The sequence below is a fragment of the Epithele typhae genome (assembly GCF_022376455.1).
Source record: "Epithele typhae strain CBS 203.58 chromosome Unknown BXZ73scaffold_129, whole genome shotgun sequence".
Lineage (NCBI taxonomy): Eukaryota > Fungi > Basidiomycota > Agaricomycetes > Polyporales > Epitheliaceae > Epithele > Epithele typhae.
The window spans coordinates 54,720-70,300 of NW_025954320.1; the positions used below are offsets into that span (position 1 = coordinate 54,720).

Sequence of the window (15,581 nt, forward strand, 5' to 3'; positions counted from 1 at the left end):
GGGAGGGGAGGCAGGGTGCAGGGACAGCGAGCTCACTGTCGGGCACAGCGAGCACGGGTGGCGGGGCAGGGAGGCGCGCGGCGCCGACGCGGGAGATAACGTGGGCGTGGGCGCGGGAGATAACGCGTGCGGGGGCGGGAGAGATAACGCGGACTGATGGGAGATCTGAAGGATGGGGACACGTGATGGGCTGGGGGACTTGGGAGGGGGGGGGGAGGGCGTTCGAATACTTCCCTTCAGGGAAACTGCCTCGGGTTTATTGAGGACATTATTCAAACATGCGGGGAGCACGGATTCAGGTCTCCTTGACCGGGCCATCCCCCCGTGCCCCAGGCTAAGGGGACCTGATTGATGTGAGGTCCAGGTGCTCGCATCTCGTCCATTCCGCCACGCGCACCCATCGCGATCCTCCCACGAGCGCCCTGGGATCGACAAGCCATCACTCTAGTCCAGACCCACGCACACGGATGCTACGTAGCGCTCTCTGCGCCCGCTCGTGGCCTTCGCCGCGCGCCCTCGATCTCCACCACTCGCGGCTCGGCACACTTTCCTCTCGCGATTGTACCCTAGTTCTCTTCTTGTACGTTTTATTTAGTTTCGTCTCTTCTCTTTTCTTTCTCGCTCCTGTCTCTGTATCCACTTCTCGCGTCCCCCGTTTCGGCTCGTTCTGTTTCGGTCTGTGTCCACTTATTACATCCTCACTAGAGCCCCTTCCGCCGTGTCTCGTGTCCCTCTACCTTACATTTGGCTTCGGCTTTGTATTTTTTCGTCCCTTGGCTTCGGCAGGTTCTCGTTTCATCGCCACGTACTCGCGCTGTGCGCCTCCTGTATTTAGACTCGTGTTTTACTTTGTGTTATGCAGTTCACTTGCCCGCTCCATCTACGCGTGCAGTGTGCTCACTTCGTCTCGCCTTCGCCTTCGACTTCGTCTTCACCCACGCCCACGCCTTCGCACACGCCTACGCCTTCGCCCACGACTTCGACCTCGCCTTCGCCATTGCCAGCGCCCGTTTGCGCGACCCCGTACATTCCCCCGCGTCTATCCCCTTCTCGTCTTCCTCGCGCTCGCGCGTTCCCGCAGCGCGTCGTATCTGTTTCCTTCATCCTCCATTCGACTTCCCGCGTCCCACACTTACTCGAGCCCGCTCACTCGCCCTCACTCTTGTTGACTCTTCCCGAGCGAGGTAGACGAGGGATGGGTGGCGGCGCACAAGCATAGTCGAGGATGGCGCTACGCTGTACAGCGGCGGCACATGTCAACGCTCCGCCGCCAGCCGCGTGCCCGATAGCCCCTGCAGCTTCGAGTACATCCTCTCCTCCACACACACTTACATACTCCCAACTTCTGTTCTCTTAAAATGCTCCGCCTCATGTATAACCTACAATCGCCTCCACTGGCTTGAGCTTGAGTACTCGACCCTGGATCGGAGTTTCGCGAGCTGCGTGGATTCCCATGCGTCCACGCGGCTTGCGCCACCCGCAGACCACAAAATGCCCGAGGGGCACGCGTAGATGCCCGCACGACTCCACCGATGTGTAACGGGGAGCGGCGGTGATGCGAATCGGATGGACTCGCTTCCCGCCCTCCCTGTGCGCAGAAATCGAGCGCTAAGTCGCGCCCACGGGACCGTGGGAGGCGCGAGAGCGCTCGTCTGGTCGTGGTATGTACGCGTTCGCCTTGATTACAGGTCTGGAAGAGGTGTGGTCTGTGTGCACTGTATGAGAAGTGTCGGGAAATTAGCTGTTTACACAGCCCACCGCCGCACGGTAACAGTGTCCACGGAAACCCCCCACGTACAAGCTGTGGACACAGCGATCCCCCGCTGACTTGCTGTGGACACAGGGAATCCTGACACACTCGCTGTGTCCACAGCAAATTCCCCACGCAATCGCTGTGTCCACAGCAATTAACCGCTGGCTTGCTGTGGACACAGAAATTCCCCGCATGTAAGCTGTGTCCACAGCAATTCCCCACGCACTCACTGTGTCCACAGCAATTCACCGCTGGCTTGCTGTGGACACAGAAATTCCCCGTATGTAAGCTGTGTCCACAGGGAATCCTGACACACTCACTGTGTCCACAGCAACTCCCCGCGCACTCGCTGTGTCCACAGCAATTCACGCTAGCTGCTGTGGACACAGAATTCCCCGCACACAAGCTGTGGACACAGCACGGTTGCAGGGTCTCTTATGCGGTTGATATAAGGTTTCCGCCAGAAAGTCTCCAGCTTTGTGTGCTTGCCGTATAATTATGTGCGCTGGACACAACATGTATGTATATGTATATGAGAACTTAACTCGTCAGTCCATACTACATTCGTATCTGTACATGCCTAGTGTCATGGGGTATATCGTGAGACAATTGCATCCATAAATACATGGCATACACAGAGGTGTTGATTGACGCATATAGAATGGACATTGTGTCTGCAGGGAGTGCGGTATAATCGTATTGTTGGGCCGAGATAACATGGTATATGGCATAAACGTTCCACCACTATATGGGACCGTTGGCTCAGTCGGATCAGCGTCGGTGACTGTTAGTTTGTAGTGGCAGTGCGGAGTTCGAGCCGCGTTCAGACCATTTGTTCGTTTAATGGCACATTTTGTTCGACGGCTCCCGTAGCCTTACCCACTCAGTAAACTATTGATGATGCTATTAACCTGCTTCGTAGTGTATGCAGTGTTGTAGTGGATCTTGTGTCCACAGCTCTGCTGTGTCCACAATGTGCAGCTTACATAGGATCTGTGGACACACTGCCACTGAGGTGTATGCTACCTTATAGTCCTCCCGCCTATGACAACGAGTACGCCATGGGCGGCGTCATTCGAGATTGGAGGCAACTCATGTGAGTCCGATTGCGTGTCTGGGTCCGAGTCGTCAAAACGCTCACCTGATCTGGAGTTATCGTTCGGATGTTTACGTCCGTTAGGTTACCGACTCGGGCATACGCCCTACTCAGTCACCGGCAATGTGCGTCACACCATCGAGGTCTACACCGCACCGCGTCTGAACACGATTGCCAGTGTGAACACAGGGTACGGTGTCCCTTGCAGAGCGTTAATTTAGCTACTAATGGCGACACACAGACTCCGCTGTATGGAGTGCGTATTACACACCACGATCCACATTCACGCGTTTGCATCGTCCTCGGCGAGTGCGCTCATAATCGTTCGTGAAAAGATTCATGCGCACGCGACGTATCGATCGCGCCACTGGAGTCTGGCACTTGTCGCGCCCATGTCGTATGGTCCGGTGCACGGTGCGCGTGCCTAGGCTGACGGCAGTCCGCAGAAGCAGGGTCTGACGAACCCGCGGATGACATCGAACGCGGTATTCTCCCGTAGACAGCCCATATCCTGTGAAAGCAGCCACTGGCATGAATAGCTGCGTTCCCGGGATCGCGACGCCCGGAGAAGCGGAGAGCCGGACCGAAGGAGCGCGCGTACGTGAAGCACGCGACGAGGAGGAGTGTGTCGCCAGTGTCCGGCAGAACAAAGGCGTGGACTGGGCAGTGGAAGCTCGAACGCCTCGAACGCCTCTGACGACCCCGTGGACAGCGCCGACAGCCTAGGTACAGAGATGGATGAGAGGCAAATGTTGTGGAAGAACGTTCAACCGAGTTCGAAGCAGCCTCAGCCGTCAGGGCTCCACATCTACGCGCAACCCGCGACGGACAAGCATCTAGAGCGCTCACTCACCGTGCTCATGTAGCCAACCATGAATGACAACGATCCACAGCCCCGAGTTCGCCGGTGAGTCGTGCACAGGTTCCCACCAGAAGGCGTGCCATCGGCGCTCGGCTATGTTAGACCGCCTTCGAGTTAGAATGTCGTTAGGCGGAAATGTCTCGTTTGTGGGAAGCCAGCCGTCCTGGGCGCGAGCGCCACGCTCCCGTAGCTACGCAAGATATACATCGAAGCAGCCTTGAGTTCGGTGGATTTTTCGAACGCGGCGAAGAACAAGCGAGGGCAGTGCTCGGGTGGGAAGCCTACTCGCGCGCGCACGGCATGGGCGGTCCTCAAGTCACCGAATTCTGTTCTGATGTTTCTGCAGTCTATGGCACCTCATACCATTCGGAAGATCCCGAAAGGCGGGTACGAGAGAAGCGCCCATCGAGAGATACTCAGCAGGGAGGGCGCGTAGCTCGTTCGGAGAGGAGGCTTTGATGTGAAATCGGCGCTCAAGTTACACTGTGATATTTGTACATATCTTTGCGGAGTGCTGTCGTGTGCAAAATAGTACCACCAAGGTGATGGCCAATCCGAGAATCGAACCAACAACCTCATACCAGCGCCCAATCAGCAAAGCGCAGCCAGACCGCGAGCTCGCAGCAGCTGGTAGCTATAGCGTCCACGTTGCTCTCAGCTCTTCTCCGAACACCCTCCTTGCAATATGGCTCAAGCTTGTCGGGTTCCCAGCCTTGGATGGCTCGAATGCAACCTGCGGAGTAATGGAAACCCCCTGGTGTCATCCATACCGGCGCATGTGTGGTGATGCTTGCGTTCGTTGTTGACAGTGACAGACGGTGTGGCTTCTCATTCCAACACCGTTCTCGGCGTCCACCATGGCCCTGAGGTGAGCCTTTTACGTCTCTATCGTCCCGTTCAATGCGTCCTGGCCGGTTGGAGATGCAACCCGTCCACATCCAGGGGCCAGGTCGTCGCTGCACGTCGTGACTTGGAGTGGTATACCAGCATTATCAGCACGCTTCACCAATTCCGACGGCGGCCGATTTTCTGAATATACCACGCTACTGTCATAGTCTGCAGGCCGATGGATATATGCGAAGTTCTGAACAGAGTGCGGAGTATGTGCATGGCTGATTCTCCCGCACCGTCAGTGCTCGCCGATTGACCATCTGCCAGACGAGCCGTAGCAACGCCTGGAGGAACCATTCCGCACCCCGTCGATCAGGAACTCTATGCATGTTGGAGTCGCACTCGGGAGACTCGAGAATCGTGGAAATTCTTCCCCGCTGTAGCATGGTTTCTAGGATACGGCCCCTGTTGCCCGTCGCAAAGCGGAGTGGAGGAAGCGGGTTACAGACGCCAGACCTGGTGAGCAATTGTATTCTGCCCCTCGGCCAATACCGTTGCTCGTTCGACCCGCGCGCTTCGATTACGCTTTTCCGATGAGCGCGTGCGGGCAGACCGTGCCCGCTCGCTGAGCCCTCAACCTTGGATGGGCCCGCTCTCGGTCATGTATAAAGCCCTCTCTTGCCCTCTGTCAATCTTCAGCTTGCTCACCTCCTCCGCCCCCATCTTCTTCATCTAGCACATCCCGAGGCCGGACCCTCATTCCACCGTACCTTCTTCACTCCACGCCTTTCGCCTCTCACCACTTCCACCACCGCTACCATGCTCTTCTCCAAGACTTTCCTTGCCTTCACCGCCGTCCTCGGCGCCGCGCTCCAGGCGCACGCGCACGCCGCGGTCTCGCCCGTGCTCGGTGTGAGCGGCACACCCGCGCGCTCGGACGTGCAGCGGCCCTCGAACCAGAAGCCGTGTGGAAAGACGGACGTCGCCTCGACGATGGAGTCCTCGGACACCATCCAGGTCGCCGCGGACGGCACCTTCACCGCCCCGATCACCAACTTCAACAAGTGCGTTGTTCTTTCTCTGTGTCTCTGTCTCTGTCCCGCTCGTCCCCGTTGGGCTGACACGATACGCCCCGTCTGCAGGAATGTCGACGGCTCGCGCGAGATCGCAAAGGTCCTCGTCGACCCGACGGGCACGGGCGACAAGGACAGCTTCGTCGCGGCGACGATGGTCGAGAACGGCACCAGGGTCAGCCCGTCTCCCTTCTCCGACGCGAGCGCCCCGCTGACGATGTTTCCCACTCCCGCTCCCCTCTCTCAGTCCCCGAAGAGCTTGGGCACAGAGCAGCTCACCGTCCAGCTCCCCGCGGGGATGACCTGCTCCGGTCCGGATGGCAAGTGCATCGTCTCGTTCAAGACCGCGGGCGGGTTCGGGAACTGCGTCGTCGTTCAGCAGTCCGCGGACGGTGCGGCCAGCGCGTCCGGCACGGCCGCAGCTGGCACGTCCGCGGCTGCGTCCGCGTCCGCCTCTGCGTCAGAGACAGCTGCGTCCGCGCCAGCTTCCGCATCAGAGACGGCTGCGCCCGCGTCAGCTTCTGCGTCCGGCACGGCGGCGGCTGCATCCGCGTCCGCCTCTGCCTCCGACGTCTCTGGGACCGCCTCTGCCTCCGACGTCGCTGGGTCCGCATCAGCGTCCGATGTGGCGACGGGGACGGCGTCCGCCGCGGCGAGCGCGACCGCTGCGGCAAAGAAGGTTAAGGCGAGGATGGTCAAGGTCAGGAGGGGTAGCATGGCGGCGGCGAGCGCGTGAGCGGTGGCGATGGACTTTGTGGTTCTGGCTTAACGGACATGGACTACTAATACGGACTGGATTGGCCGTGCGCGTTGTATGTACAGTACAACGGATGGATTTTGGGGCGCTCCGACGCCCCCACTGGCAATCGGTGCGATCGATGCCCTTCGAGACCATATACTTGTGTGCGTGAACGATTTGGCAAAGTGTTGGAGTAGTTCTTGGCGTCCCGTGATTTAGTGAGTTACGCGCACGGGGCGGGAGAGAAGCCGGTACGCTTCAGCTGGACACTAGCAGACGGATGTGCCAGCGGCGTTGGCAGCGCTGCCGCCTGAGCACCTCACGCTGTAGGTGCCGCGGGCGCGCGGTGACACTAGCGACGGCGCAGACGGGGAGGAGGCTGGACCGCGCGTGAAGGCTCTGGGCTCGCTCAGGGTGCTGCACCGGCCGCTCGTCGATACGTTGCCGTGCCTGCATTACCTCGCCGACGCCGACACGAAAACACCCGTTGTTCTTCCGGACGCGCACCCGACTTCCACTCTCCGCGCCCCGATATTGGTGGTTCCGGATCACGGATAGAGAGGGCGTGCGGGAGATTGAGAAGATGTGGGCCCGTGAACTTGAAGACGGAGAGCTGCGCGATGGAGTATATAACGTGAGTTGGTCCTGGAACCATGTGCACTAGACACTAGCTAGTGCTCGTAATGCATGTCGCAGTGCGCGCGGATATCATTCCGCTCGATCTGTCGAGTCGGCGTCGAACACGAACCTTCCGGGGTCCTGGGCGAGATATACTCCACTAACCCTACAGCTGGGTCCATAACGATAGACCCCTCGCGCGAACATTAGCACAGTTGATAATTCGGGCGGAGTTTAGCCGGACAGAGCGCTTCGAAGGACACTTGCGCAGGAGACGCGTCGGAAGAGCGATGTGAAGGACGCCGACAGTTGCCGAATCCTCGGCAGACACGCCGAGATTAAACTCCGCCCGACCCGACTGGCATGGAGTCTGGACCCAGCTGTAACCCCTTGAGGGAGTCGGCCGTCTGGGCCTGTATGAAGACTCCTATACACAGCCCCTAGTGATCCCCTCCCGCATCTTTTGGCCTCTCAAACGCATCCTGCCGCCAGCACATGCTCCCATACACTGAGACGTGAGTTGTTCATTCAAATCCACGGTCGATATGCTTAGATGATCACCACCTCGCAGATGATACAAGAAACTGGGGGTGTTGGGACCCTATCCCTTTTAAACCACGACATCCTGCACACCATCCTTTTACACCTTCGCGACGGCGACGCTTTGAGCTTTTCGCTTACCTCGAAAGCAGCATACGACCTAGCCATTCACCAGGCTGCAGCTTTTGTCGAATGCTACAGTTTCACAATGTTTCGCGGACTACACCGATACCTGCTGGGTGACAACACCGTAGGAGGTCGTCAAGTGAGGGCAAGATACCTCAGAAATCTCTCCCTGTCTATGTCTGGGGAAGAACACGAGACCGACAGAGCAGATCTTCTCGGCGACGTACTTCTTGCCGCGACAAACCTCCGCGTTCTAACCATTCGGAGCATCCTCCCACGCATCACTATGGACTCCTCCTGTCTCAACGCTGCGCTACGCTCCCTGAGTTCACTTCATGTCCTTCACCTTGAAAATCAGGTTGATCAGGCGGTCCTCGAGTCGGGACTCCTCCTTCCGCCTAGCGTCAGGGTGTTCAGCTTCTGCTTCAGTAACTCATCATCCCTTGCATCCCTCCTCCGCGCCATATCTCGCCTCCCGCATCTCCAAGACCTCTCCGTTCTCGGACACGGTTCGACAGAAGACGTCACATCCCAGCCAACCTTCCCCTCCATTCGCCGCCTACAAATCAACGACGCTGAAATCCCTTGTGCAGACAAGCTCGTCGCCTGCTGCCCGAACCTCGACTCCCTCGACATCATCCTCCGCCTCGACCTTACCCCGCAGGCGCACAACGCCGACGACCCGCGCGCGCGCGCGTGGCCCCGCCTGCGCACGCTCAAGGTCCGCGCGGCCGAAGACCTGCCGTACGCCGCGGCGCGCGCCGCCCGCTGCGACGTCCTCAACCTCGCCTCGCTCGATCTGCGCACGGGGTGCGAGGGCCCGGCGTGGAGGATCCCGCCGGGCTTCGAGGGCGTGCTCGCGCACGGGGACGAGCCCGAGGAGGGATTCGACTCCGACGACGAGGAGCTCGGCGCGGCGGCCGACTACTCGGAAGCGATGTACTCGCTGGTGCGCACGGCGGTGCCCGTGCGCCTCGCGTGCGCGGTGACCGTCGGCGGCGCCGGTTTCGGCGGGGGGACGCTGTGGGCGCGGCTGGCGCGCGAGGGGCCGAGCGTGCGGTCGCTCGTGCTCAGGGTGGAGGAGGAACAGGCGAAGGAAGACTCGAACAGGTGGCAGTGGCTGGTGAGTGTGTGACGTGCACACTGCGCGTTGACTGGGCTGACTGATTCTGCAGACAGGGCTGCCAGACGCGCTGGCACCTCTGCCGGTAGAGCACCTCGCGCTGTGGGCGCCCCGACAGAGTCAGCACAACCACAGGTACAACGACAAGGACTGCTACTGCTGCGAAGATGGCGAGCCAGTTGGGCCGGCACACGCCCCAAGAATGCTGCGGGCGATCTGTCAGCCGCTTGCCAATGCCCTACCGCGTCTACAATATCTCTCTCTCTCCGATGCACACGTGTTGCATTCATACAAACTGCGTCCCGAGGACCCGGTCTACGACAGCTATTTGGGGTGCTATACCGCAAGGGAGCCGAAAGATTGGTGCTGGTTCCGTGTCGTTGACAAGGATGGCACACGGGCACTGGAGCGCATCTGGAGCGATCACGGCGAAGCCGCGGTAGAGAACATGTTGCGAACTGTACGGGAGTGAAACGGGCCATGTAATACGTACATCAGACATGCAACGCGTTGCGCCACTTCGCACCGCCGACCTCGCCCAGCACGCGTTCCACCTCCGTGTACTCCAGGTTGGCCACCCGCCGCTCCTCTTCCGCCTTCCGCGCGACCACCGCGCCGGCCTCCCAGATCACCACCTGCGACGCCAGAAGCGAGTCCAGCACCAATGTAGGGCAGGAAGTTGATTCGGGTCATACCTGCATGGTCATAAGAGGTGTGAACGGGCAACGTCAGGAAGACATACCGAGACAACTGCGAACACGACCCTTCATCACGCGTTCACACAGGTCCATGGTGTTGGCGACGGCGAGCATCATCAGTTTCGAGCCGGCCAGCGTCGGCTAGTTGAAGAAGTTGTAAATGACGTCCTGCTTCGCCGTCATTAGTTGGTCTAATTCGTCCATTAGGACGACGGTGTGCATGGCTCAACGTGGTGGTCGCTGAAGAAATTCAAAGACGCTCACCATGCGTGCCCTCCAGACAGTCCGACCTGATGTCCGCTCATGGGCGCAAATGAGAGCTCGTTCGAAGCCTTCAAGTCACCGACTCACATTACTCTCAGCCATCCGCTTCAGTTCCCTCACTACCGCATGTACCGTGGCAGTCTTCCCAGTCCCCAGGACACCAGAAATGTCTGTCTGAACCTCAGCCCGCGCACCCCGCACGAAGCAGAAAGCAAACTCACTGATGCATCCGCCGCTCCCTTCCTCCAACAGCTCCTACACCGCCCTCAACACCTGTCCGTACTCCGTCTCCCGACACAGCAGAGCCCTCGGCCTCGCAGCGACGTGCAGCACATGCATCGCTCGCTCCCAACCGTCGCCCTCCAGCCCCCGCGCGAGCGCGAGCTCCAGCGTCCCCTCCGCAGGCGGGGGCGGACGCACCGCCAGCGCCGTCTTCTTCCGCCGCTTGAGCGCTGCCTTCGAGTGTGGGGTCGGATGCGCTTTCGACGCTCGGTCGTCCATGGGGCGCGGTGTCCGTGGGGTCTGTGGCGTGTGAAGGGTACGCGGGACCGCGCCGCGCTTGCGACGTGAGGGCGTCCGCGGAGCGCGGTCTTCGTCGGAGACGTCGTCTTCGTCCCTTCGTCTTCAGAGGAGGAAGAGGGGGCTTGGGAACCATGGAAGTCGTCTTCGGAGTTCGACGCCTCAGACTCGACGTCGGGCTCGGGTGGTGCGAGGCGACGACGCTTGCGTGGGTGACCGCGGTTCCGTCGAGGTCCATCGTCCTTGCCGGGTGCAGGGGTTCCGGCGCGGGTTTCAGCGTCCACGCGTCGTCATTCGGCCACATCTCAGAGCTGCTCTGCACCGCAGCCTCATGGAAGCCTGCCCAGTTGTGCTCGTAGTAGAGACCCCGGCGGTTTCATGGCGAGGCGGCAAAAGAAGAAGTCGTTCACAGCATCGTCGACTGGCTCTTTGATCACTGCAGAGGAATAGACAGTAAGCGGGAGATGACCGCGGATGAAGGCATGGTAGCACTTCGTTCTGGAGGATGCATCGGCTATGGGCTCTGCAGAGAAATGAGAGAACGACGCACCTCGCAGAACTCTCGCTTCGCGCGATGGGGAGGAAGTTCTCGTGGACGACAGAACCAATGGACACGTACGCGCAGGGGTGAATGCCCCCCGAATCCGCCGCCCTCGACATTCTGTATAGCCGCGATGACTCCCACGCTAGGGTATGGATACTTGCTTACCGTCTTCACGAGTACGGTTTCGCCGACGCTGAAGATCGCGTCGTTGTCGCTTTTGATGTCCCTGGGGAAGATTGCCTTGCCGTACGTTATTGTATTGGCACAGTGGGTGTTCTGGCGAGAGAATGAGGGGTAGAAGTGGGCTTTTCAGTTGTCCAAGGCGAGCTCTTCCGCGTCTTCAATAGCCAAGCGGGCAAGCGGAGCGAGAATATGGATGGATGGAGGGGACGACGTCGGAGTGAGATGTCGGCGGCCATGCTGCGAAACTTGGCTGTCCCGCTCCGCGTCGACTGGCACTCCTACGAGGAGTTTGCGGGGTGTTCATGGAGAGCGGCCGTAGACGGAGTAGACAGCAGCGTAAATCAAGAGAGCAAGCTTAAGATAGGTGGTCGGGATGGTGGCAGAGACGATAGTCGGTGAGCGTGACCATACGCGTCCGTGACAAGACTCAGTGAAGCGGGCCGCGACATACTAAGCGCTTATGCGCTGCCGAGGTCCTCCGGAAGTGTCCACCACGACGCACGGAGCACCAACAGATCTTCCAGACACGTCGCATACGTTCACTTGCCAAGGCCCCTTCGACTTCTTCTAAGGCAAGTGCCATCTTGCGATTATTATCCATGTTTGCGTGCTAATCTATCCCTTCCAAGGTTCCGCCATGGCCGCGCTCATCATCGATCGTCTCAACGACGATATTCTCCTCCTCATCCTCTCCTATCTCGAAAAGCGAGACCTCTGCGCCTTGTCGCTCACCTGCAAACACTGCCATATGATTTCCTCTCCAAGACTCTGGGCAGTCCTTTCGATAGACCGGGCCTTCTTCGTCTCCTGGTGGCATGAGAATCTCGTCACCAACGCCCATTATGTCCGTGAGATGGCGATCTGTGTCGACCTCGACAGTGCACCGACGCTCCCTGATGTCTTGTTTGCAACCAAGAACATCGTTTCCCTCGAGTTATTCCGTTCGGCTCTCCTCCATGACAACCCACGTCTTTCTATGGCTCTCGCAGGCCTGCGCGAGCTCCGGAAACTCTCTTGCGATTCGGTCGAGGACAACATGCTGCCGACGATCCAAAACATCCCCTCTCCCAATCTCACGAGCCTCTGTCTAGGCTATAAAGGGAGAACACACGCTTGCGACGACCTCCCCTCCCTCATCTCCGTAATCAGATCCTTCCCTCGTCTGTATGCTCTGATTCTAGAGCGCTTTAATCCAGCCACCATCGACATCGCCAACTACCCGCTATTCACCTCAATCCAGGATCTCACCTTCAATGTCACCGGGCTCGCAGCGACAGATCTCATTTATCTCTGTCCCAACGTCACCTCCCTGAGACTTAGTCTCTATCATCCGCACAAAACGGGCGCTCTCGAATCCCGACCGAGATGGCGCGGGCCCTCGCCGATCCCTCGACTCACCCTCACGATTCTGCACATGCATGCCAGAAACCTCATAGTCTCGTTGCTGGAACAGCAAGCCTTGCGCGCAACACACGTTCGATTCCCCATGGTCTGGAATTTCACCCAGGACGGTATCTCGACCACACATTCCCGATTCACGCGCATCTTCGACGTGCTGAAGCCGTACTCCCTCTACCTGGAGATATCAGCAACATGGCATGGCAAGCTGTTTGATCACACGGGAACTCTCTGGCAAGAGGTCGCCGCAGCCGCCCCGCACCTGCGCGCGCTCGTGCTCGATGTGAACTCAGTCGACGACAGCCACCCCGATGGCGAGGGCCGCAGTTATGGGCGCCCCCGGTACGTCGCGCTCTTGTTCGAACACGGTCCTTGCTCACCGGACGCCTTCCACGCTCCAGGACGCGCTCGTGGCGGAGCTCGCCCAGCTCCCGCTCGTCTGTGTTCATCTCAAGGCGGACCCCGAATTGTTGGAACGGAAGGGGGACGCGGATCTCCTACGCCTCCGCGCGCTCGCCGCGTTCCCCAGGGAGCTCGCTGAAGCCGTTCCCACACTGCGTGTCGTAGGCGTATCGGATGGGTGGGGCCGGTTGGAGGGCGTGCGATCGACGCGGTGGTGGCGCATCGAGCGCGGCGAAGGCGACGGCGCGGCGCGGTCGCTGGTCGAGCTCTGGCGCGAGGACGGGGAGCGGGCGCTGCGGCTTGTGCAGAACGAGGCGTTTTGTGCGTCCGATCTTGACGGTGAGAAGATGGGTCGATTTCTGGTCTTATCTGCAGCGGCTGACATGCGTTCCCGTAGGCATCTATTCGGAGAAGTGCCGATACGTGGGGGAGTAAGCGGGGAGCCACCGTTTCAAGCCCAACCTTCCTCCGCAACTGCGCTGTCCAATTCTGCACGCGCGTGGCGTGGAGAGTGCCGCAAAACATGCAGCGTCGATTGGGAAAGACTTTATGTAAATACCAGGGCAGAGCTACATTCGAGTCCGCGCGCTCCCATGTACATATACCAGTTGGGGGTAATCAAAACCCCGTCGTCTACTAGTAAGTCCACGGCGCGCCTAAGTTGCTGGCATCCGCGAAGCTCACAACCGTATGCACCAACGTCCCATCCGCGAGCCATCCACCAACGTGCGCGAGAACCTGCGCGCCGAGCTCTGCCGTCTGCGGGCCCATGTCGAATGACCCGGCGCTGCGCGAGAGGACAGTCCCCTCGCATACGGTCTCCCTCATTCGCGTGGCGAGTCGCGACGGCGGGGTCTTGGACGTCTTCGTGACGCCCTCGTGTTCCCCGCTTACCCCCTCACGTAACGGCACTTCTCCGAGTAGATGTCTACAGGATTACAAGTCAGCCACTGGATAAAACCAGAACTCGAACCATCTCCTCACCGTCAAGATCGGACGCACAAAACGCCTCGCTCTGCACAAGCCGCAGCGCCCGCTCCCCGTCCTCGCGCCAGAGCTCGACCAGCGACCGCACCGCGCCATCGCCGTCGCCGCCCTCGACGCGCCACCACTGCGTGGATCGCGGGCCCTCCAACTTGCGCGACCCATCCGATACGCCCACGACGCGCAGAGTGGGGATGGCCGCGGCGAGCTCCCCGGGGAACGCGGCGAGCGCGCGGAGGCGTGGGCGGTCCGCGTCCCCCTTCCGCCAGCACAAGTATGGGTCCGCCTTGAGATGGACGCAGGTGAGCGTGAGTCGGGCGAGCTCCGCCACGAGCGCATCCTGGCGTGTGACGCACGTCGGGTGAGCGAGGGGCGCGCTCGGATCAGGAGCGCGACGTACCGGGGGTGCCCATCTGGTATCGTCGTCCGAGAGGGATGAGTCCACATGGAGCACGAGCGCGCGCAGGTGCGGGGCGGCCGCGGCGACCTCTTGCCAGAGAGTTCCTGTGCGATCAGACAGATCGGCGCACAAAATCGCTGGTATTTCTAGGTAGAGGGAGCGCGGGGTGAGCGTGGTGAGAACGCAGGCTAATTGGGACGCGGTTTCGTCCTGCATGGACGAGATACCGTCCCATGTGAACTCCCAGAGCGCGGATAGTCGAACGTGTGTCGCGCGCATGGGTCGTTGCTCCAGAAACGAGACCATGAAGTCTCTTGCCTCCATGCGGAGAGCCGTGAGGGTGAGTCGAGGGATCGGTGAGGAACGCCATCTCGGTCGAGATTCGTGAGCTTGATGGAAAACGTTGAGACCGAGTCTCAGGGAGGTGACGTTGGGACAGAGATAAAAAAGATCCGTAGCAGGCTCCGTCACGTCGTGGAGGGTGAGCTGTTGGATGGAGGGGAATGACGGGTGGCAAGCAATGTCGACAGCAGTGGTCGGCGTGAAGTGCTTTAGAATGAGAACATACAGGCGAGGAAAGGATTTGATGGCGGAGAGGAGGGAGAGGAGATCGCCGGAAACGCTTGGACCCCCTTCAAAGCCTAGACAAAGGTATGTGAGATTTAAAGAGGGGATGCTTTGGATCGTCGGCAGTATTGTGTCCCGGACCCAATGGCAAGAGAGTGTCCGGAGTTCGCGCAGTCCTGCGAGGGCCACAGAAAGACGGGGATCGCAAGAGAGGTGAGAAAAATGGAACATATGAAGTGCACGGATGTTCTTGGTTGCGAACAAGACATCGGGGAGCATAGGAGCCCTTTCGTTGACAACAACCAGTATCTCACGGACATAACGAGCGTTGGTGCCGATATTATCATGCCACCAGGAGACATATAAAGCCTTATGTGTCGCAAGAGCGGTCCAGCGTCTTGGAGAGGAAAGCTTATGGAAATGTTTGCAGGTGAGCGACAAGGCGGACAGGTCTCGCCTCTGGAGATAGGAGAGGATGATGAGGAAAATATCGTCGTTGAGACGGTCGAAGATGAGTGCCATAGAGGGAACCTGGAAAGGGATAAATTAGCACGCTGGAATGAGTAATAACCGCAAGATAGCACTTGCCCTGAACATACAGATGTTGCTTGTGGACTCCTGTTTACCCCGTCGTGGTGGTACGTGACGTAGGGGCAACAGGAGGCAGCGCCGCGGCTTGTCTCGGCGCCAACGTCGGTGTAGATTAGATTAGTAGCCGCTCAGTATATGTACTATTATTCGGCGAGGAGTTGGCGAGGACCTTCACGAGCACATCCACAGAAGGACGCGCTCGAGAAGGCCGCCCTGCTTACGGGCGTTGCGGCGTGGAAGCCCAATCATAGTGGGATGGTCGCTGAGGGA

At 59.5% G+C, this 15,581-nt stretch overlaps 5 protein-coding genes across 5 annotated transcripts; 3 read left to right on the top strand and 2 right to left on the bottom strand.

Annotated features, from left to right (window-relative positions):
• Positions 1–5,400: 5,400 nt before the first annotated feature.
• On the top strand, positions 5,401–6,069 carry BXZ73DRAFT_4209 (uncharacterized protein; the record flags this gene model as incomplete). Its single annotated transcript, XM_048018891.1, has 3 exons — positions 5,401–5,606; positions 5,685–5,790; positions 5,863–6,069. Coding segments are annotated over 3 exons (519 nt in total), but the record flags the coding sequence as incomplete, so codon positions are not given.
• A 1,744-nt stretch (positions 6,070–7,813) lies between these two features.
• BXZ73DRAFT_107897 (uncharacterized protein) lies at positions 7,814–8,850 on the top strand (the record flags this gene model as incomplete). The annotated part of the gene is made up of 2 exons (XM_048017024.1): positions 7,814–8,761; positions 8,818–8,850. 2 exons carry the CDS (start codon positions 7,814–7,816, stop codon positions 8,848–8,850), a joined length of 981 nt encoding a protein of 326 aa, XP_047871496.1.
• Positions 8,851–9,255: 405 nt separating this feature from the next.
• Positions 9,256–9,468, bottom strand: BXZ73DRAFT_107898 (uncharacterized protein; the record flags this gene model as incomplete). Its single annotated transcript, XM_048017025.1, has 2 exons — positions 9,256–9,396; positions 9,457–9,468. 2 exons carry the CDS (start codon positions 9,466–9,468, stop codon positions 9,256–9,258), a joined length of 153 nt encoding a protein of 50 aa, XP_047871497.1.
• Positions 9,469–11,606: 2,138 nt separating this feature from the next.
• BXZ73DRAFT_107899 (uncharacterized protein) lies at positions 11,607–13,204 on the top strand (the record flags this gene model as incomplete). Its single annotated transcript, XM_048017026.1, has 4 exons — positions 11,607–12,641; positions 12,695–12,709; positions 12,769–13,108; positions 13,167–13,204. The coding sequence occupies 4 exons, from the start codon at positions 11,607–11,609 to the stop codon at positions 13,202–13,204; spliced, it is 1,428 nt and encodes a 475-aa protein (XP_047871498.1).
• A 455-nt stretch (positions 13,205–13,659) lies between these two features.
• Positions 13,660–15,242, bottom strand: BXZ73DRAFT_107900 (uncharacterized protein; the record flags this gene model as incomplete). The annotated part of the gene is made up of 4 exons (XM_048017027.1): positions 13,660–13,697; positions 13,754–14,093; positions 14,154–14,794; positions 14,963–15,242. 4 exons carry the CDS (start codon positions 15,240–15,242, stop codon positions 13,660–13,662), a joined length of 1,299 nt encoding a protein of 432 aa, XP_047871499.1.
• Between the last annotated feature and the right edge of the window lie 339 nt (positions 15,243–15,581).